The following is a 21,926-nucleotide window of genomic DNA, read 5'->3' as shown; positions in this document are numbered from 1 at the left end:
GGCAGACGTGAATGTTTTGAGCTGAGTGCCCTGGGTACTTTATCAAGTAGCGCACACTGGCGTGGTGTCCTGAGCAGCTCATCATGGCTTGAGAGGCTCCGTTGTTAAACTCTCAGGAGTTTGGGATGCAGTTGCCAAACCACTGGCAGCTCGAACTCGTGCACTCCGGGTGTTGACAGCACAGAGACTGGCCCGTGAGACAGGCAGGGCTCCCTCTCCCAGCAGGAGCTGGGTGTTAGGCCTTCGTGAGCACATCACCGGGTGGGAGCCAGCATGTATGCCTGTGGTCCTCCCGTGGCGGCCGCCCTGTGGTGCTGAGGAGCCCCAGCAGGGAGGCCGGGGCGGGGGCTGGGCATCCAGGGGCTCATGCCGTGCAGCCCGGGTTGCAGCCTCCTCAGGGCTCCGGGGAATCACCCCATCTCGCCGAGCCTCACGCCCACACTCTGCAGAGTAATGGTGGGGAAGCCAGCCATCCCTGGGATTCCTGGGCGGGTCCGGCCAGGGACCACTGTCAGGCCCTTCAGCTCCGCGCCCGGCATGGTGCTGCCTGGTAACTGTCTGTTTTTATTATGGTTCCTCCTCGTCCTCACCTGCTCTGAGGCAGCTACAGAATAAGTCTGCAAAATATGCCAGTTTTTTTAAAGATTCTATTTATTAGAGAGGAGAGAGCACGAGTGGGGGAGGGGCAGAGGGAGAGAGAGAATCTCAAGGAGACTCCGCGCTCAGCACGGAGCCTCATGTGGGGCTCGATCTCACGACCCCGATATCATGACCTGAGCCAAAATCAAGAGTCAGACGCTTAAGCGACTGAGCCACCCCCCAGGCGCCCCAAATGCTCCTCAGTCAGTTTGGGTCTTTTGAAATTTTATGTCGTTTTAAAAACCTCAAGCTGACAAATACACTTCCAAGATGAACAAGAAGTGGATGAACACTTAAAAGTGGATTTATCTGTGTTCACTACCAGGGCTGTTCCTTAAAATAATACCCGGGCTGTGGCAGGGATCCCAGGTTCGGATGACCTTCTACAAAGTGAGGAAAGGAAGATAGTTCAGTTCCCACTGACGTGTTCTCAGCGACACCCCCAGGAGGCAGTGAAGGGATGACCCACTTTGGTCAGGCTGAGATGTTCAAATGGCCCCAAGGGTTATCAGAACAGCAAGGTCCCCCAAACCTCTGTGGGAGTGAGGATTTTAGATTACAACAGGAGGAGTAGAAATTGGGGCCAGGTTCATGGGCTTCTCTTTTTATGTAGAGAGCACGCCTAACTCACAGAACACGCAATCTTTCTTACTCAGTGTCTGAGTTCTGCCTTCTCCTCCTTCCCCTGCCCACGCAGACTAGACATTGAAAAGTAAAGCCCTCTAACATCAGAGGGAAGTCGGAGCGCTTGGGTACCAGTTGGCTTCCAACACGCCAAGTATTTCGGTTTAAAGTATAGTCTCCGGCATTTTGGTTATTCCTGTGTACATTTTGATTGGAAAAAATATGTATATCTTGAAGAAAGCAAACTGTGATAATCATCAGAGTAAGGAACAGTGATTGTCTTGCCGGGGGGGGCAGGGGGGCGGGTTCCTGGCACATGGAGGGCCTCAGGCTGCTGGTAGCCTTGTAGCCTTGACTGGGTGCTGCTCAAGGAGGTGTCTGCTCTAGCATTTTCCGCCTATCTGAACAGCCATGCTTTGTGTGTTTCTCTTCATGTATGCTCCATTTTATGGTAAAAGGAGAAAAAAATCTACATAGGTCATGGGATTTTTTCATTTAATCATGGAGCATAATGACAAGATTTAATTTTATTAAAATAGTTACACTGTAACTGAGAGTAAAAAAGGAACTTTGATACGAAATGAACAGAGAATATCTCTGCACATAGGAAATTTTCCTGTTAACAGTATTTGCCAGAACGCATGAGCATCTTGGCTCAAGTATCCATCAGGGAGCCTCCAGCATGTTCCTTTTAAGCTTTTATGGGAACATGAGAGTTTTCTGGGAGATAAGCATCCCGTGTTCTCCCGTCTTCCAAGATTAGGCAGTGAAGAGTTCCTACCATCCACTGGGAGGCCACTTTACAGAACCAAATGGTAACTGTGTGTAAGAAAGGCAGAAGCAGGATGTGTTTCTCACTTGAATATCTAAGGGATGAAAAGTATCCTGACACCTGTAATGAATCATAACATCCCGATGCCTCCTCCTTTCAGCACCTCGGACAGCAACACGCTAATGTCCGCCAGCCAAAGGTATTTATTAAAGTGGAGCGTTCCTCTTGGACACGTGGAAGTAGTAGAGTATGGCAATAACGATGGTGCTGGAGAAAACAGGTGTCCCCCTGTGCACCCACCCGAGAGCCTGGCGGTGGTCGCCAACGCTAAGCCAAGTAAGTGACACTTTACTAACGTGCGTGCGCCTCTTGGGGCCGGCGTCAGCGCCAACCGAATAGGCCCTGTTTCCTCGGCCTCCGCAGCATCCAAGGATCCACGGAGATGGTCAGGCTGTTGAACGATACCATCTTTGGAGCCTGTATTTTATGTTGGCTGATAAATGTAGACAGATAAGCCCACTGGACCCTCATCTTTGAGCTTGTCCCCACTGGTGTGCATCCTTTGGGTTTACAGAAAACCCCGCCATGTAGGATGCGTTCAGTCTCCCCAGGTCTGATTTCTCTTCTGCGTTTCCCAGTTCAGAGCCCTCCCCCAGTGAGGGCTCTGTCTCCTGTCTCCTGAGCGTGCATGGAAGTCCTCTAGCATGTGGACCTCGGTGGTAGGCTCTGCTCTGCTGTGCCCCACCTCGTGCAGCCCCTCCTCTCTCCCCTCCCCCAGGCTCCCCAGGGAGGGGCGAGCCAGGATGAGCCAAGGGTATCCTGATACTTCGGCAATGCTTCAACAGCTGGGTAATATTTATGGGCTTCGGACTGTAGATTTTGAACGTAGTGTAGTATTCATGACTTTCTCCTTCCATTTTTCTTTTTTTTTTTTTTTTAAAGATTTTATTTATTTATTTGACAGAGAGGGAGAGCGAGACAGGGAACACAAGCAGGGGGAGTGGGAGAAGGAGAAGCAGGCTTCCCGCTGAGCAGGGAGCCCGATGCGGGGCTTGATCCCAGGACCCTGGGACCATGACCTGAGCCGAAGGCAGACGCTTAACGACTGAGCCACCCAGGCGCCCCTCCATTTCTCTTTTTTAATCCAAATAAAGCCTGGCTAGTTTCACTTACTCACCAGCCTCTGCCCCAGTTGTGGAACACACCAAATGGAGTGAATGGGGACTTGCAGTAAATCTTTTCATACATGGAATGAGCCTTTATATTGAATATTTGTGATGTAAATATATTGGACAACCTTTCAGATTATTTTGCTTCTGACATGTTCAGAAGAAGGTGCCTTTAAACCCTGTAACTTTTCTGGCTGCATATGCACGTTCGCTTGGACTCACAGGAACAGGGCCCGATGAGCATTAGGTCTAATTTGCTGTGAGGTCTCCCGTTGTTCTTGTTTATGTGACGTTAATAGTCGGTCACTTGGTTGGGTAATCGGCCTGGTAGACCATGTCCTCAAGCACGGTATTACAGGTCCTACAGTCCTGAATCGCTAACTGCTAAGTCTTTCTTAAAGGAATTGCAAACAGTCTCAGCGAGTAATCAAAATGCCAGACTGTGTCACAGGTTTTCCACAGCAGGGATATACCGAGGAGTGATGTGGGGAGGGAAGGGGAGGGTTCTTCCAAACTGATGCATGTTGGTAAGATCTTACTCAAGTTCAACTTGGGTATGTCATTTGTTAAAAGTTTGTAAAAGCCCATTTAAATTGCTTGTCAGTATTGGTTGCAAATCCAACGTGTGTCTTGGTTTTATGAACAAAATCATGCCTTTGTGTGTTTATAATGGTAGCAGTGTTAAAAGGTATTTGTAATTAAGATGGTGTGCTTGCGCCCAAGTCCTCAGGGACAGCTTTGACCTGTAGAACAGATACTGCATATTAAGGCAGCACTACGTTTTCTTACTCATATTTTTATTTATGACTCTGTTGAGCTAACTTAGAATAAGATTGGAATCGGTTAGCAATATTAAAAAGCAAATAGGAGGAAGACTCAATTTTTAAAATACAGTCAACCCTTAAAGAACACGGGGGTTAGGGGCACCAACCCCCTGTACGTTGAAAATCCTCATACATACTTTGACTCTCCAAAATCTTAACTATTAAAAACCTGCTGTTGACTGGAAGGCCTACCAATAACATCAACAGTTGGCTAGCACACACTTTGTATGTTACATGAATCCTATACCGTGTTCCAACAATAAAGGAAGCGAGAGGACACAAAACGTCATTAAGAAAATGATAAGAGAAAACACATTTACGGGACTGCCCTGTATTTATCAAAGAAACTTGTGTAGAAGTGGACCCGCACAGGTTAAAGCCAAGTTGTTCAAGGGTCTACTGTCCATGGAAGAAAGGACACAGGCGCCGTAAGCATTCCTACAAGCTTCTATCCGTGACGGCAGGTACGTGGTTGTCATTGTCCGTGAGAAGAAACTGTGGCACTTTGGAGAGTATCCGGTTTTCTTCATTCTTCAATTTAAAGAGAAGTTTGTTGATGTATCCAAAGTTCAAGAGACTTTGGAAAATACTTGGAAACATACACAATTGTGTTCTGCAGACTTGCTGTGACCTTTTCACGTCCCTTTGAACAAGCACACACGTAACCTCGGTGAAAGCAATTGTTCGGGGAGAATCTTTTTTGTACACTGTCCTAAAGAGAATTTAATTGACAGACCTGTCTGCCATCCGTAGACATTCGTTCTGCTCCATTTTGTGGGCGGGCGGAATCCATGTCACTTCATGCGCTGCGGCCCTTAGTGGTGGCGTGCGCCCTCTTTCAGAATGGTCTGTTACTACAGTGCCTTTATTTTAAGAAGCCAGGGTACTGGTAACTGATGAGTGTGTGGGGGACTTCCTCTACAATTCGTTAATCCCTCATTGTTTCCCTTCCGGCTCTGTGACTGGGCCTGCAGTGGGTGCCCAATGAGTATTTGTTGAGCGAATGAAAAGAAAAATGGAATCACCAACCACTGTTAAATTTTTAATTAAACTGTGTCTTTCTACCTGCCTGTTTATCGAAGGCCTGCTCTAAACCGAGTGCCATGTCCTGGTAACCCCCAACTGAGTAAGGGGTAGATGGTGCCTTTGGAAGCCCAGGGAGACGGATGCAAGAACACGGGTGTGACACACTGTGATACATTCCTTAACAGAAACGAGGGCGCAAAATATTTTGGGAGATCAAAAAAGGATAATTTTCTCAGAGAGATGCCTCTTAAGCTAGGTTTTAAAGAAGGAGTAGGATTTCAGTAGATAGAGGGTGGGAGGACGTGCATCAGTTGGTTGATTGATTCCTTCAGCTGATGTGCATCTGACACCTGCCAGGAGCACAGTAAGGAGTTTGTGTGTCCAGGGAGTCAAGAGTTTTTGTGACTGGAACCTTCCCAGCCTGTGGCAGTCCCTCTGGAATCCGGAGGACCGACAACTGTCTGTTCGCAGGGTCCAGTTCTGTCCACAGAAATGTGAACTGGAAGAGGCTTCCAGGTTATCCTGTGATTGTGTAAGACCTAGTGAAATGCTTGTGCTGGCTCTCCAGCTGGTGGGATTGCTTCGTCTGGAGGAAGGGCTCTTGGACCTGGCAGGGTGGTGCCGTGCGGACCCCAGAACCTGAGACGCAGCTTGGCAGATCCTCTTCCTCTTACGGCTTCAGTTACACGCGTGCTTGGACACCGGGACAACAAAGCGTAGGGTCGGAGTGGGAACACAGAATTGCTGATTACTCCATAAACTGCCTGTTTCTTGGAATAACGAAGAGCAGGTTGAAGGTGATTGGTCATGTGTAGGTAATGCTGTTTTCTCCAGGAGAGAGAATTAATGTGCTGTTCATGTGTGGAGGGGTCCTCCCTTGTTAACAGATTGTGAATAAAAGGGTTGGATTGGGAATTGTCCGGGAATTGTCCGGACACAGCTTTCCAGAAGGGAAGGCCTCCAGGAAGCCGTGTTCTCAGCCCCGGAGTCCTGGGAGGGGCGCTTTGCAGAGCACCAGTCTGTTGTTGGACCCATCCTCGTGTTCCCGTTTCCTGAATCTGTCACCCACTAATCTCAGCTCCGTGTCGGACGTGTCACTTGTTGAAGAGTTTTTATGGCAGGGCTCCCTGCTATATTCCCATACAATACGGTTCGCTCTTTCTGAGTGTACGGTGGCCATTACCTGGGCAGCGCCGAGTGGACAGACGCTGCTGAGAGCGGGGAGGCCAGCGGGTTGAGTCTGCAGGTCGGGGGTCCCCAGCACCCAGACCTCTGTGGGAGCGGGTATTTGCTTCGTTCCTGGCTTAGTGGTGCACCTGAGCTGCGCGGACCCCTGTGTCTTGGTCTCCCTGTCCCTAGAGGGGATCCGAGTTTTAGCTGTAAGCTCTGAAACAATGGGTGTGGAGTCCATGGCCTTTTAAATGCCTTCCAGATTAAAAAAAAATTTTTTTAACAAATTAAAATGTGCTCATTCTGTGTGTGTTGGAAGACTGAACTCAAGCCAGATTCCGTGGGGCGTTTTCAGGCTTCCGGTCAGGGAAACAGGGACCAGTCCGTTCGCCGGCGTGTTCAGCACTGGGGAAGGACTGTCCTGCTCATCCTCACGCACCAGCAATGAGGGCCCGTCTGTTGTTGGGGCCAGACAATGAGCTGCTCTGTGTGCCTCCCATCCATAATATTGATCTCCTTCCCACCAGCCTGCAGCCAGCGAGTCGTGCGCTGCTCATGCAGATAAAACTGTCCCCTCCATGAGTCAGTCAGCCGGGCTGTCTCGGCGGTCTCTGAGTTTTTAGAGAAGGGCTTCAGACTCACCCACAGTGCTTTTGTTCCTTCTGATTCTCTTGCATTTGTCATCCATCAATTATTTTGAGACGCTAAATAGGAATTCTTTGCTCCGCCCGTAGCCACGTGACTTTCCTGCTGTGTGAGCGACTGAGCTCTGAGATCAGCGTTGGAAAATTCGGTCTGTGGTTCAGCGTTGAAGACAGAGCGTGGGTGTTGCTGCCCTAGCAACCAGGCTGCAGGAGCCCGCGTGGCCGCCATCCTCGGCCCCGTGGGAGCCGCCCACAGGAGGCGCCACCCCAGAGGAGCCCAGGCAGAGTGTGCATCTGCTTTGCCGCGTCCCTCTCCTGGAGCTGTGACATTTTATTGGCATTGAGCTTTGCTCTCTGTGCAGGGGCCTGCAGGCTGGTGCCCACGGATTCGTCCAGGGGTCCTCTGGGGCCGTGGGTTGGTTTCAGCTTCCAGAACTTCTGAATTACTTTGCCAAATTCTGTGCTTTTTTCTGGGGTGATTGAACAGTTTTCGCCGATTTTGTGAGTTGGGGCTGGGGTTGGGGAGGGAAAGTCCCCGCAGTGCGGTGGGTTTACGTGATGCACCTGGTAGAGTTGCCTATGCTCCTACCATCACTGTGCTCCCCCCTTGTCTGGTGGGTTTACCAGAAAATACATTTCCCTGTTGCCAGAGATAAGCTGACTCGTGCAGGATCCATAGAGATCAGTTCCATTCGATGGTAGACCCTGGAGCTCTCCCAGTTTTCAGGGGACGGTGCTGCCAGAGCTGGGGAGGGAGGGGGTCCCCACCCCGCAGGAGCCTCCGCTGGAAGAGACCCGCCATCGCCTCTTTTCGGCATGTCCCAGAAGGCCTTCCGACACCCGAGAACGGTGTGCAGGCTGAGCGTGTTTCCGAGGGGAGCGCGTGGTGTGCGGGGCAGGTACTGTGGTCCTGTGGGGATCAGGCCCGTTGCTGTCCCGTTAGTTAGTCCTTGAAGATGATGGTGAGAGTCAGCCTGGCTGCACTTCTCTGTGCTCGGGCGCGGCGCACTCTTACCAGTGCAGGGCAGGCCTTGGCTTGCGTGGCCGTGGGACCAGCATCTGCTTCTCATGGAGCAGCCGCAGACTGCACGCTGTGCAGCCGAAACCGCCGTGGGAATAGGGTGAGACCACCCTGGTGGCGTCCTGCCCTTTCCCGGGTAGCGTGCAGCTCCAGGGAGCAAAGTTGCCCCCTGCTTGCCCCCAGCAACTCTGTACAGAGAAGAGAAGGCCAGCCAGACCATCTGCTCTGGATCGGCGTCCCTCCCAGCCCCAGAGCATCTGCAGAGTGTGTCCGCTCTCTGCTCAAGTCTTCTCAAAGTGCCAGACCTCCTTCTGCAGTCCGGCTGCAAAGTGGGGGCTCTGGCCGTGGGTACCAGGGGTCGGGGACAAGGAGGGGATCACATCATTGTTACACATGAGCTGGCAGAGACCTCGGCATCCTTGAATTCTGAGAAGGAGTGTCCAGGAGGGAGAGGCTGGGGCAGGGGGAGGGCAGGGGGAGGAGGAGGGTCCAGGAGGGAGAGGCTGGGGCACGGGGAAGGGCTGGTGGAGGAGGAGGGTCCAGGAGGGAGAGGCTGGGGCAGGGGGAGGGCAGGGGGAGGAGGAGGGTCCCGGAGGGAGAGGCTGGGGCAGGGGAAGGGCTGGTGGAGGAGGAGGGTCCAGGAGGGAGAGGCTGGGGCAGGGGGAGGGCAGGGGGAGGAGGAGGGTCCCGGAGGGAGAGGCTGGGGCAGGGGTGGGGTGGGTCCTGGGCAGAAAGTGAACTGTAAGGAAACCACAGATGCGGGGCGCCTGGGTGGCTCAGACGTTAACCGTCTGCCTTCGGCTCAGGTCATGATCCCAGGGTCCTGGGATCGAGCCCCACATCGGGCTCCCTGCTCGGCGGGAAGCCTGCTTCTCCCTCTCCCACTCCCCCTGCTTCTGTTCACTCTCTCGCTGTCTCTCTCTCTGTCAAATAAATAAATAAAAATCTTAAAAAAAAAAAAAGAAACCACAGATGCCACGCTGGGGGGATGTGGGTGTGGTTTATGGTTTTGTGGCCAGAGGTGGGTGTGCAGGGGTGCACGTCAGCAGTGGAGTGGAAACCACACTCTGACCCCTCTACCTCCGAAGGCAGAGGCCCACGTGGTGCCTGCACTTTAAAAATACGAAGCCGGGCCTCGACTTCTGTCACCAAGAGCCCTCGGTCTGGGCTGTGGGGCCGGGTTCTCACTCTGCGAAGCAGAGGGCCAGCACGTGGGGTTTGTTCAGTCCCGGTGTGGCGTCTCGAGGGCTGAGGGCTTGATCCACGTGCCCCCCCCCAGCGTCCCCGAGCTTGCCGTGGCCTGTGGGCGGGGACACACCCGCGGCCTGCCCTCCCTTCTGAGCCAGCGAGCCGGGGTGTCTGCACGGTCAGAGACAGGAGGGTGCAGCCGCCTCCAGGGAGACCCTAGTGATTGGAAAGGCACAGCACGTTTTAGGGCCAGGGCTGCCCTGGGAGGGACCGGAGAGGAGGAAGGCGTGTTGCCCGGTTGCCTTGGTGACACCGGCCACGTGGCATGCGTCCGAAGCCGTGCCGCAGAGCTCGCTCCCCTGCCGTGCGTGACCCTCAGCTCCCTGTGCGCCGATGGAGGGGAGGCCCCCCGCCCCCCGTCGCAGAGACCGGCCGGCTGCCCACCCACATCCGCTCTGCTCCTGGACAGCAGCTGGAGACCGTCAGCTAGACCCCCACGGTCTGCGTCCATGGTCTGCATCCGGGTGCTGGGCTGGTAACAGGTGGTCCGCAGCGCCCGCAGACGGTGACCGGGACCGAGGGCGTCCAGGCCAGCCCCCTGCAACGGAGCAAGGCCGGCCGTGTGGCCGCAGGGCCTGGGAGCCCCGCGTGGGGTTTGTCCTGTTCCCTGTCATGGTGCACTGAGTGTTGAGCCCCGTACAGGTTTTCAGTCAAGGAGATTTGGTTGTCCCTGTGATGAGACCCAGATGGCTTCTCGGGGCAGCGAGGCTCCTGAAGCCGCGCTGGAGGGCGGTGAAGATGCGTTCACGAGACTGCGGTCTGTGCGCCAGGAGCGCTGAGAGTCAGCCCTGCCTTCCTTCCACTGGTGCAGACAGCCGAAACATTTAGCACGTACGAGTATTTAGTGACCCGGCCAGAAACGCGCGTGTATGCTTAGGTTTGGTTTTGAAATCAGAGTCAGCCCTAACAGTTGAGGACGAGGACCGTGGTGGCCCTCCGTCCGCCCGAGCCCTGCTCCCCTTCCTCCCCTGTCCCGCCTCGCTGCGCCTGCTGGGACACTCTGGCCTGGGTGACCCGGCAGCGCTGACCGCGGGGTGACCGTGAGGCCCTGCGGTCCTGAGCGCCCAGGCAGGACGGCCCGTCTCTGGGAGGCGTGGGGTGGGGAGGCCCCGGCGAGAGATGACCTGTGAGTTCTTGGCGTCTGGGCGGCACGTCCACGACGGCCACAGAGGACCTCTGGTCCAGCGTGTCCATCTCACACGCGGTACCACCAGTGTGTGCACACGGTTCACGGAAACGCTCCACCAGCTTCAGCTTGTCCGCGTGCTAACCCTTTGCCCGCTTGTCCCCAAAGCTGAGATCACTTGATGACTAACACGGCTCACGCCCTTAGCAGGGAGCCTCTGTGGGTGAAGGCTGCCCGCCTGCCGCGGCCGGCTGGCTTCTGGGGTGCGTGGGGCTCCTCCCGCGGGGCTGCTTCCCGGAGGCTCCAAGGCGGTGGCCACCTGCAGGGTAGTTGCTCGTGTGGGGAGACTTGGGGAGCTCCCGAAGCTGTCCTGGTTTAAATACTGCAGATGCCGGGCACACCATCCCCCTCCAGCTTCAGGGTGGTACCGAGGTGGGTGGGAAGGCACACTGTCCCTGGGTGCACACGAGGAACGCAAGATGGGAGAGGCTTCTGCGTTCTCCCAGAGGGACTCCTGAGTCCCCGGTGGCGAGATTCGATGAGGAAGATACAGCCTGGCCCCTGGCGTTTAGTGGTCTCTGCCTCCTGAGACACGTGCTTTATTACGTGGCACGCGGGAGCTCCGTGGCAGGAACACGTTTGCAGGGCAGGCACCAATGTCAGAATCCCAGCATGCTCAGGCTGGAGCCCACCTCCCTGCTCACGTCGTGAACACTTAGAGCAGCGTCCCTACGCAGGGGACGGCCCTGCTGTCCTCGTGCTCACGCGCTGGTGCCGTGCTCGGCTTACTGGGCTCAGGACTGCACGTGTGAGGGGCTGAGTCAGTAGACGCTGCCCTCCCCAGCTCAAGACAGCTCAGACCTCTGTGCGCACAGAAGTATCCTGTATGTGTGTTTAAAAAACAGAAGTGGGATATCGTGTGCACTCTTACGCGACGTTCTTTTATTTTTTTTTAAGATTTTATTTATTTATTTGACAGAGACACAGCGAGAGAGGGAACACAAGCAGGGGGAGTGGGAGAGGGAGAAGCAGGCTTCCCGCTGAGCAGGGAGCCCGATGCGGGGCTCGATCCCAGGACCCTGGGATCATGACCTGAGCCGAAGGCAGATGCTCAACGACTGAGCCACCCAGGCGCCCCCTTATGTGACATTCTTGAGAAGACAAAACAGAAAGGTTGGAGAAGAGACCAGTGGTTGCTGCATGGGACTGGGGGTGGCAGGGTGGACAGGTCGGGTCTTTGGGGGTGAAGGTGCTGTTCTGTGGCCCATACCTGCCCCTGTTAAAATTCAAAGTCCATGTACCCAAGGTAAAAGGGTCGGTTTTACTGTATGACAATTTAAAAAAATAACTAAAACCTAGATGTGAGCAAATTGATGGAGTTCATGTAGCAGGAGTAATTTTATCACAAGGGTGAGCTCATGGAGTCTGTCATCAGAAGTTTATAAATGAAAGCAAATGTGTGTGGTGTTCACTACAGATGTTTTAGATTATGTGCACATACTGTTAAGGAAAAACAAATTTGATAAATGGATAATCATTGAACAGCTTGCTCCCTTTTTTTTAATGGAACTTCATGAAAATACTTGATACGCAGTTAATCATACAATTTGTCTAGATGAGTCCTAAAAATCGGGCCTGGTGGATGCATAAAGATCCAAGTAAAAATGTCTTTAATGGCGTTTCTGCAAAATTACTCATTGTTATCCTACTCTGTGGTGAAGCAGTGAGTGTGGTTAGATGGATACCCATCTGAAGTATTTGTGTTGGAAATATAACTTCGTTTTTAACACAGACATACCAGGGGAGGATGGAATAAGCCGCATACTTGGCTGGGCCCCATGCACGATGAAAACGCAGGGCGCCTTGCTCACCACTGTTAAGAATTCTGAGACCGCAACCGCAGAGACTGACAGGAGCCAGGAGGCTTGGTTTCTCCTTGGCCAGCCCTGAAAACCGTCCCAGCGGTCACATGTACTGACTTTTTATCTTAACAGTATGTTTGTCCCTTAAAATAGTTTTAGCTAATAACACGCATATTTGCTTTTCACTTGCCAACTGCCGATGACGGACCCAGCACGGCCTAGTGCTGAGTTCTAAGGGCGACGTCTACTTTACTCACACCCGGGTTGAGGCCCGAGAAGCTGCCTTGTGGAAACAGACTCCAGGAGGCTCACCTTGTTCGACGTGGATGAATCTGCTCTGCTCCCTGGGTTTGCTGGGCGCTGGTGGGGACGTGGGGTGCGGCTGAGGCCGTCTGTTGCCATGGACACAGAGGAAGAGGGGGCTGTGACCGCATGTCCTTTAAAGGGGGGGGCTCTGAGATGGATTCTGCATTGGGATCCTGCCTGCGTGTCAGCGTGGGGCCTCAGCGTCCTCACCGGGAGAATGGGGGATGGGGCATAGTCCTGTGGGGGGGGAGGGGAATGAGGAACTATTCCCCCCCACACAGAGAGGTGGCCCCGAGTCGGGGATGGGGCTCTTCCCTGGCCCATCACTGTCCTCCTCTGTGTTCTCTTGTCCTTTAGAGAAAGGGCACTGGGGAGCTCATTTTGTTGTTGGATGACCCTGGCCATTGGAAATCTGGTTTAGGTTAAATGCCATTCCTAGACAGCTCTTACTAACCGCAATGACATCAACAATGCATTAAAAACACAAGCGACAAAATGTCAGTCAAACCCAAAGTGTGAGAGGTTCTGTGACCTAATGCACCAGCCGTGGTCCAGGAGTTCAGGTCCTGGAAGACAGGCGCTCATGGAGTCAAGGAGACCAGCAGCCAAGCGTGTGCGGGGCCGTGGGTTGGGTCTGGGAGCAGAGGATGAGCTTGGGAGGGAAGCTGGGACACTCGAATAGGGCTTGCAGGTCAGTGAACAGTGTCGTGTCCACGTGACTTCGTGGGTTTGACGACGGTGCTGTGGTTCTCTGAGATTTTAACGTCACGGGACGTGGTGTGAAGGGCACACACGGGGGGAGCTCTGAATCTTTTCTGTAAGTCTGAAGTCATTCCAAAATGAGAAGTTAGAAAAGGAAGAACCACTAAATGCTTGAAGAGATCCACTTTTTAGAAATTCTCAGTCGCCTGGCATTTTAACGCTGGTGCTGTGGCCCCTCTTGGGTCGGCACAAACGTGGCTTTCAGTTGGTGCTGTTTGCTGCTTCTCCTGCAGACCAGGTCTACGTGGGGCCCGGGCAGCTGTACCAAGACTTACAGAACCTGCTGCATGACCTGAACATCGTCGGTCAGATCTCCCAGCTCATCGGGAACCTTAGAGGAAACTACCAGGTAACCGGCGGGGCCCCAGGACGTAGAATTCTGTTTCCACGTCCTAGACCGCCGTCAGTGTGTGGCCATGCCTCCGGGTTCTACCAGAAGTGAGAATCAGGTGATTTTGAGAACCAGTCTGATGGTGTGTTTTCTCCCGTTTCGGGCAGGGGGTTGGGAGTGAAGCTGTTCTGGGGTCACTTCATTTGCGTGCGGCCCGAGCCCCAGGGGTGTCTGTTTGGGACGCACTGTGAGAGCTACAGTCTCCTCGAGGGTTTGTGCGCCAGCCTCGCTGTCCTCCTCCCTGGGGGTGGCCCTGCCTTATCAGTGCCTTCACCGCACGTGCGTGTTCCCTTCGCAGAACTTAAACCAGTCCGTGGCCCACGATTGGACGTCGGGTTTACAGAGGCTCATTTTGAAGAAGGAAGAGGACATCCGCGCGGCAGATTGCTGCCGAATCCAGCTGCAGCTCCCGGGGAAGCAGGACAAGTCAGTGGTGACTTTGCAAGGCAGCCTTCCTGGGCAGGGCTGAGGACGGCTGTCGCGGAGCAGTCGTGGCCACCGGGCGGGATGGGCAGAGTTCGCCCTGTGATCCCACGGTGTGTAAACCGGACGCCTCTCGTTCCTCCTGGCAGGTCGGGGCGGCCCACGTTCTTCACTGCTGTGTTCAATACCTTCACCCCTGCCATCAAAGAGTCTTGGATCAACAACCTGCAGATGGCCAAGCTCGCCCTGGGTAAGAGCAGCGTGACCTCAGCTCCGTGAGGTCTGTGCAGATGAGCGCGTGTCCTCGTCCTCTGCTTTTCTCCGTGACGGTGAAGTCCGTGCCTGGGAGAGGGCATCACAAGAAAGACCTTGACAGTAGATTTCGTTCGCCTGAAAGGATGTTTCTAGTTTTGTTTTTTTAAAGATTTATTTATTTGAGAGAGAGACAGAGTGAGTGAGCAGAGGGAGAGGGAGACAGACAGACTCCCGCTGAGTGGGGAGCCCGATGTGGGGCTCGATCCCAGGACCTCTAGATTATGACTTGAGCCGAAATCAAGAGTCAGGTGCTCAACCGACTGAGCCACCCAGGTGCCCTGAAAGAATGTTTTTTAAACAGGAAAAATGAATGCCAGCACGAGTGATTTTTTTTTTAAGATTTTATTTATTTATTTAGAGAGCTGGGAGAGAGGGAGGGAGACGCAGACTCCACGCTGAGCAGGGAGCCCGACGCGGGGCTCCATCTCACAACCTCAGCCGAAATTGAGTGGGACGCTTAACCCACTGAGCCAACTGGGTGCCCCCACCCCCCAGCAGGAATGATTTTGAAGATACCTATATTATAATTCAGAGATTGTAGGAAAAATAAGCCCTCACTTTTATTATACGCACACGTTGACATCGGCTGAGACTGCACACGAGCAGAACAGCCCTGTGGGTCTGTGGCTGGGTGTGTGGCCCGTGCGCCAGGAGGCCCCGCCCCGCAGAGGGGACGTCCTGCTTCCCTCCCTCACCTGGGGAAACGTATAGGTGGCCCTGAGGTGTCACCGGAGATCCTGCCTGCGTGGGAAGGGAGTCGTGTGCTTCGGTCAGAGACGAGGGGACTTGATTATTTTCTTGCTCCTCTGCTTGCAGCCTTGCGGTCTGTTGAGCCGAGAATCAGACCGATATGTGTGCACGTACGTCGTTTACACACAGGTGTTACTCAGAACACACTGTGATACCGTGTGCACGTGTGCTGTTCTGAGACGCGGGCAGTCTGCTAAGTGAAAACGAAATACAGAGAAGCAGGCCGAGCTGCTGCTCAGCCCGCAGGGAGCCGCGGTTAGTGGGGACGGAGAGCCTTCCCGCCGCCGCCCGGGCTTCCGCGGGCTCTCCTCTCCCCCCCAACGATTCCCTGGTTTGTCAGGGCAGACTCTTACCTGCATCGGCAAGCCAGAAACGGCCCCTCTCTGACGAGAGAGCCTGAACCTGAAAATAAGCTTCCTTTCATCCGTTCACAGCCGAGATTGACAACTTGCTCTATAGCAAAATGTCTCTTCACTTCCTCGCGCTTTTTAAAAAGTTAATTAATTAGAGAGAGCGCACACATGCGGGAATGGGAGCATAAGCAGGGGGGAGGAGCAGAGAGAGAAGCAGACCCTCTGCAGAGCAGGGAGCCCAATGCGGGACTCGATCCAGGACCCCGGGATCACGACCTGAGCCGAAGGCAGACGCTCCACTGACTGAGCCCCCCAGGCGCCCCTACCTCATGCTTTTTTACCCCGTAGTATTCTACCATGTTAAAACATCTCAGCTGCTTTGAAAAAAAAGAAAAATAGTGCTAGGTGCTTTAGGAGGACTTTCTCAGCCCTTCACATTCGTGCAGTCGCGGGGAGCAAACAGGAAAACGACACGCTTTTCAGAATAAAGCAGTGAACATACAGGCCTTCCTTTAAGAAAAGACGGTGCTGTGTTCCAGAAGCAGTATTTAGCCTGCAGGCCGGTGTAGAATATCACGTCTGAGTCTGGGGCCCGCAGGGCCGTGTGGAGGCTGCTGGCGGCTCAGCGCTGCCCTTCCCCGTTTCTCGTTCACATGCCCGCAGAGGAGGAGAACCACATGGGCTGGTTCTGCGTGGAAGATGATGGGAATCAGATCAAGAAGGAAAGACACCCTCTCCTCGTGGGACACATGCCAGTGACGGTGGCCAAGCAGCAGGAGTTCAAGGTGATGGGGGGGACCTGGAGATGGGGTCCACTGTTCATGGAGACAGTCCCTGCTTGTCCAGTTGGGGGCAAAGTCCCATGTTGTTTCCCCAGGTCAACCAGTTACCATTTCTCTGCAGGTATTTATTTAGGAATTAAGATTGCTAGACTATGAAGCTGAAAGCCTGCTTTTCTGCCCGGTGGCCGTCCCGGTGCTGGGGGGTCCCCGCTGCACCTGGTGCATTCTGCCTGGCGGCCGTCCAGGTGCTGAGGGGTCCCCGCTGCACCTGATGCATTCTGCCTGGCAGCCGTCCAGGTGCTGGGGGTCCTCACTGTGCCTGGTGCATTCTGCCCGGCGGCCGTCCAGGTGCTGGGGGTTCCCCGCTGCACCTGGTGCATTCTGCCCGGCGGCCATCCCGGTGCTGGGGGGTCCCCGCTGTACCTGGTGCATTCTGCCCGGCGGCCATCCCGGTGCTGGGGGGTCCCCGCTGTACCTGGTGCATTCTGCCCAGTGGCCATCCCGGTGCTGGGGGTTCCCCGCTGCACCTGGTGCATTCTGCCCGGCGGCCATCCCGGTGCTGGGGGGTCCCCGCTGTACCTGGTGCATTCTGCCCAGTGGCCATCCTGGTGCTGGGGGGTCCCCGCTGTACCTGGTGCATTCTGCCCAGTGGCCATCCCGGTGCTGGGGGTTCCCCGCTGCACCTGGTGCATTCTGCCCAGCGGCTGTCTGCGTGCTGGGGGGTCCCCGCTGCACCTGGTGCATTCTGCCCGGCGGCCGTCCAGGTGCTGGGGGGTCCCGGCTGCACCTGGTGCATTCTGCCCGGCGGCCATCCCGGTGCTGGGGGGTCCCCGCTGTACCTGGTGCATTCTGCCCAGTGGCCATCCAGGTGCTGGGGGGTCCCCGCTGCGCCTGGTGCATTCTGCCCAGTGGCCATCCCGGTGCTGGGGGGTCCCCGCTGTACCTGGTGCATTCTGCCCAGTGGCCATCCAGGTGCTGGGGGGTCCCCGCTGCACCTGGTGCATTCTGCCCAGTGGCTGTCTGCGTACTGGGGGTCCCCGCTGCTTCTGGTGCATTCTGTCCGGTGGCCGTCCAGGTGCTGGGCGGTCCCCGCTGCACCTGGTGCATTCTGCCCAGTGGCCATCCTGGTGCTGGGGGTCCTCACCGTGCCTGCCCAGCGGCTGTCTGCGTGCTGGGGGTCCCTGCTGCACCTGGTGCGTTCCAGGCATTGTTAGTTTACATGAGGGCACCCGCCTCAGGTCTGCCCGCTCTCCTGCCCTTTGCCTGGCCGTATTCAGTGTCCACAGTGGGTCACAGAGGCCTCGTGTTTGCCTGGAGTACTGTGCCCTGTCTTTGCTAAAGCAGGCCCCTGCCATGTGGCGATTTATCAGCGTTCCCATTCTGTTTGAGACAGATGCTCCTACTTTTCCTTCCTGGGCTCTGGCCGACACTCAGCCCTGGAGCTCCTGGGAGGGCAGGCGGGTGGGCAGGGGGAGGAGGTGCGGTGTGTGCGCCTTCCCGCCGCACCCAGGGAGTGGCAGCCACCTCAGCGCTGTGCCCCATGAGGGACGTTGGCGGCGCGTGCCGGGGTCTGAAGATGCAAGAGTGAACACTAACGTTTGTCTCTAAAAAGCTGGTTTCTGAGACTTGCACCTTCATCTGTTCTTTTCCCCGTCTTAATCTTTAACCAGTAATAAGCTGCAGTTTTTGTGACTAAATGTCAGTAGTCTGTTACCCACTCAAGATACTGTGTCGCCAGGATGCCTCCCGGTCCCGTTTTAAATGTGGGTATTTGATTTTATTCCCCATTAGATCGAATGTGCTGCTTACAATCCTGAACCTTGCTTGAATAATGAGGCTCAGCCGGATTCGCTGTCCACGGCGCATGGCTTCCTGTGGGTAAGACGCGCTGTGTGTCTATAATGTGGGTTCCTGAGGGGTCCGTGGTTAGTGTGGGTTTGAGAGGTTCAAACGCAGAACTTGCCGTTGGTCGCTGCATGTCCCGGGCTGTGTTTATACACATGGAAGTCACAAACCACAAGAGAGGACTGAACGCTTTCGGAAAAGGTGTCCCAAGTCTCAGGAATTAAAATGTTTCTGTCTTTTTTTTTTTTCATCTAAAGTTTTACCAGCTTAGATTCAGCCTAGAGACAACCAATTTAGCTAATGTGAAAGTAATTTAAATATTTCTTCAATTTGGGTGGTTAAATTGCATGGGGTTTTTTACCCCCTTCCAAGACATTGCTGGCTTTTTACACTGGAAACTTTGCAATTAAAATTAATTTGTTCCAAATGAAATACTGCATTTGAATTACGCTGCCATCGCAATGGGCCTTTCCAGTTCTTGCAAACGGGAGACAATCCTTGTGCACTGTGTTTTGAGGTCTCCTGGGGTGCCCCCCAGACCTGCTCCCTGATGGGTGCCCTGCTGTCCTCCGGCACCGCACCCTGACCACCTCCTCCAGGCGCCCTGCCCTCAGGTGACCTCTCTACCTTCCCACAGCCCCAGCCTCTGGGTGGTCGGTGCTCCTCCCTGAGCGTCGAGAAGGAGCAGGCCAAGTAACTGGGCCGTCCTGTGCACCCAGCTGTGAAGGATTGGATGGGCTTATTTCCCTAAGGTTTTCGAATTTTAGCAGAGAAGTTTTCCCATCACTTGGACCGTAGTTGGTGCCTCATTCCCTCTCCTGCTCGCATCCCCACCCCTGCTCGCCCTGCCAGCCCGAGCAGGGCTGGGAGGTTTGCACCCTTCCCCTGGAAGGCTGTCAAAGCAGGATGCTTCTTTGTGGCATGGAAACGCTTTGGTACGAGTGTGGGGGGTGGACGATGTTGCCAAAGCTGGCCCAGAGGAAATGGGAGCTGGGAGCCTCAGTGCCCGCCCCACCCCCCGGGCCGGCTTTCCCTCCAGGACCCTGAGAGCTCTGTCCTGTTGATTCTTCCGTTAACAAGATGTGACTCTTTCCCATTGAAAAAACAATTGGACTTCAAGTCGGGAACGAAGCTTGTGGGGTGTCCAGTGACCCGGCAGGTAGGTGCGCGGGGGTGCCCGCAGCCCGCCAGCGTCCCAGGGCCACGGCACAGCGCCTCGGGCTCACGCTGGTGACCACGCTGGGAGGCGCTCTGACGCGCCCTCTTTTTAAGGCCTTGTTTCCCCGGGTGAGCGTGTGTGACGCGGGGGTTAGTTTGCCCGGTTCTCACCTGCTCTAAGCCTTCGCGCGGTGCCCGAGCCGGCCGCCACACTGCGGTTTCTCAGGGATAGAAATAGGAACTGAAAACAAAACCAAAACCAAAACTGGGCTCTCGTTCCGAAAATTAAAAGGGAAAGTAACCCCATACGTTGGAAAGGAAAGGCGGGCTCTGCCAGCAGCTGGTGTGAACAGCTCTCGATTCTGTGAAGTGTGTTGGTTCCCGGGTGACACGCATTCTCCCGGTGGCCACGGAGGTCGGGTCGGTGTGCTGTGGAAGCTCCAGGCACTCCTCTCCCCCCGCCAGATCGGAAGCTGCACCAGCCAGATGGGCCAGATTGCCATCGTCTCGTTTCAAAACTCCAACCCCAAAGTCATTGAGTGCTTCAACGTGGAGTCTCGAATCCTGTGCATGGTGTTCATCCCCGCGGAGGAGCGGCCCGCGGAGCCCGAGACCGCGGCCGGGAGGGCGCCGGGCGTGCCCACCATCTGCCTGGGGACCGAGGAGGGGAGGTGAGCCCCGCGCTGCTCCACGAGGAGGAGCTCGACGAGCTGGGTCGGTCAGTCACCCCCCGTCTGTTAGGGGTTACGCCACGTGGCGGGATCGGCTCGGTCACCGCCCGCCCGTGGGAATGACCGCGGGAAGCCCCCAAGGAGGAATGGCGACTGCAGGGAACGTCCCAGTTCTGCCTGGCGGCTTCCCCTGACCTGTCTCTTCTTGGTCCTGCTTTTACAAGCAGCTGACCGCTCACGTCTGGAGTGTAAGGGGGCCTGGTCCGTGCCGCACGGGTACTCAACCCCGCCGCCGTTCAGAGGCGCTTTACGGTGGTTTTCCTGATGTGAACTCACTAGGAAGAAGTAATCTCTTCCACAGTTTCTCCTTCACAATACGGGACGAGATCGGGCGGCAGCAGAGTGCGCGTGCGGGGCGGGGCTGGAGTTGCTGGGCACGCTCGTGTGGGCCCTGCCGCCCGAGCGCACGCCCGCCCGACACGCGCACTAACTGGCTCTTGTCTCTCTCGAAGCATTTCCGTTTATAAGAGCAGCCAAGACTCCAAGAAGGTGCGTCTACAGCACTTCTTCACCCCGGACAGGTCCACGGTCCTGAGCCTCGCCTGCACGCCCCACAGCCTATACGCCGGCCTGGTCAACGGCGCCGTGGCCGTCTACGCGAAAGCAGAAGGTAATTGTGTCTACTGTGTGCGGCACGTCTACACGTCCAGTCTCGTGGCGGTTTCTGGGGGTTTGCTGTGGACGGAGCTGCATGTTCCTGGGTCACGTCCCCACGAGCGTCTGTCAGCGCGCGTCCCAAGGCACGTGCAGCTTGCTCAACCCCAAGAGGACAGTGCGAAGCACGAGCACCTCCAGCCGCCCCCAGCCGCACGGGTGGGAAGTGGTTTCAGACACGGGTCTCCCGGCCCACGCCTCCCCGTTCCACAAAGTGCTGAGGTCCGTGTGCGTCCTTCTCCCGACGGCTGAGACCCCGGCCCCCTCGCTGCCCCTGCCCTCACTCAGGGCCGCGAGGCTTTGTCTTCTTGGGTGGAGGGGACCGCAGGCTGCCCGCGTGAGTGGCTGGACCAGGTCTGCGCCCAACGGTCAGGACCACCTGGATGCATGTGCTGGCCGTCGTCCCTCCTGCTTAGGCTCCTCCTGTCTTGGGCTTGGCCCAGGGTTCCGGTGGGTTCCGGGGACACCAGAGGGTCACAGTGCGGGTCTGCAGCCTCCTGGGGCACATGGGTGTCTCCGGCGCGAGCACTGGGCCGCGGACCCTGGCGGTGGAGGCGGGGAGCCATCCAGCCACTCTGCCTCCTGCCTCACCCGCGGCTGCAGATGGGAGCAAGTCCCACTTCTCCCACCCGGGGACGAACAGTTCACCGAGGGTCCACAGCGCTCAGGGTGCCCGGGGGGCACTGCGAGGTGCTGGGTCTGAGCCTTCCGCAGGGAGGAGGTGGAGCTGAGCCTGAGGGGCGCCCGTCACTGTCCAGGGGCAAGGGAGCCCTGCCTGCACACCCAGGGATAGAGAGCTGGGAAGGGCGGGAAGCCTGAATGCCGCCGAGACCCGGGAGCACCCGGGTTTAGGGCCCGGCCAGCAGGTGTGCCCCGTGGAGGGAGCACTGTGGCTCAGACGCGTGGTTCTGTGTGGGCTCAGCTGTATTTAGAATGAAGTAGGCGTTGCTTTAGGTGCAGGTGGATATTTATCGTGGCATCGCTCTGCGTTTCTTTCCCCACTGTCTCTGGCTTGGGTGGTGCACTCACGGTGTGCGTTCTGCTGCTCTGGCGGAGATGGACTTCCGTGGGAATTGCTAACATCTGGAAGTCTGAAAGTACCATGATTTCAGGTCCGTCTCCTGAGCTTCCTAAATTGATTTGGGATATTGATGTCTATTTCTCCCAGTGCAATGAATTTATTCAGGGTTTATATTTATTTAATTTGGGGCTGGTGAAACCTTCTCTCTTTCCCCCAGCTTTACTGAGACATAATTCACATATAACACGGCGCACGTTTAAGGTTTGGACCCGCGTATGCGCTGCAGAACCATCGCCGCTGCGTTAGCTAA

The 21,926-nt window shown here is 55.6% G+C and overlaps 1 protein-coding gene across 9 annotated transcripts in view; it reads left to right on the top strand.

The window, feature by feature from the left end:
• ARHGEF10 (Rho guanine nucleotide exchange factor 10) overlaps window positions 1-21,926 on the top strand; it is a 105,255-nt gene that overhangs the window by 64,165 nt on the left and 19,164 nt on the right. For all 9 annotated transcript variants that reach the window (XR_013446679.1, XM_078069904.1, XM_036110716.2 and 6 more), the window contains 8 exons: window positions 2,196-2,371; window positions 13,427-13,542; window positions 13,883-14,010; window positions 14,157-14,257; window positions 16,089-16,210; window positions 17,999-18,085; window positions 19,676-19,881; window positions 20,394-20,551. Coding sequence is in view for 8 of the 9 variants with exons in the window: in XM_078069904.1 (XP_077926030.1) it covers window positions 2,196-2,371; window positions 13,427-13,542; window positions 13,883-14,010; window positions 14,157-14,257; window positions 16,089-16,210; window positions 17,999-18,085; window positions 19,676-19,881; window positions 20,394-20,551 (1,094 nt within the window). In the remaining variant the exon portion in view is untranslated. The remainder of the gene's footprint in view (window positions 1-2,195; window positions 2,372-13,426; window positions 13,543-13,882; window positions 14,011-14,156; window positions 14,258-16,088; window positions 16,211-17,998; window positions 18,086-19,675; window positions 19,882-20,393; window positions 20,552-21,926) is intronic.

Source organism: Halichoerus grypus, chromosome 3 (genome assembly GCF_964656455.1).
Source record: "Halichoerus grypus chromosome 3, mHalGry1.hap1.1, whole genome shotgun sequence".
Lineage (NCBI taxonomy): Eukaryota > Metazoa > Chordata > Mammalia > Carnivora > Phocidae > Halichoerus > Halichoerus grypus.
Note: the sequence above shows the minus strand (reverse complement) of the source record. Positions and strands in the feature narration are given on the sequence as shown.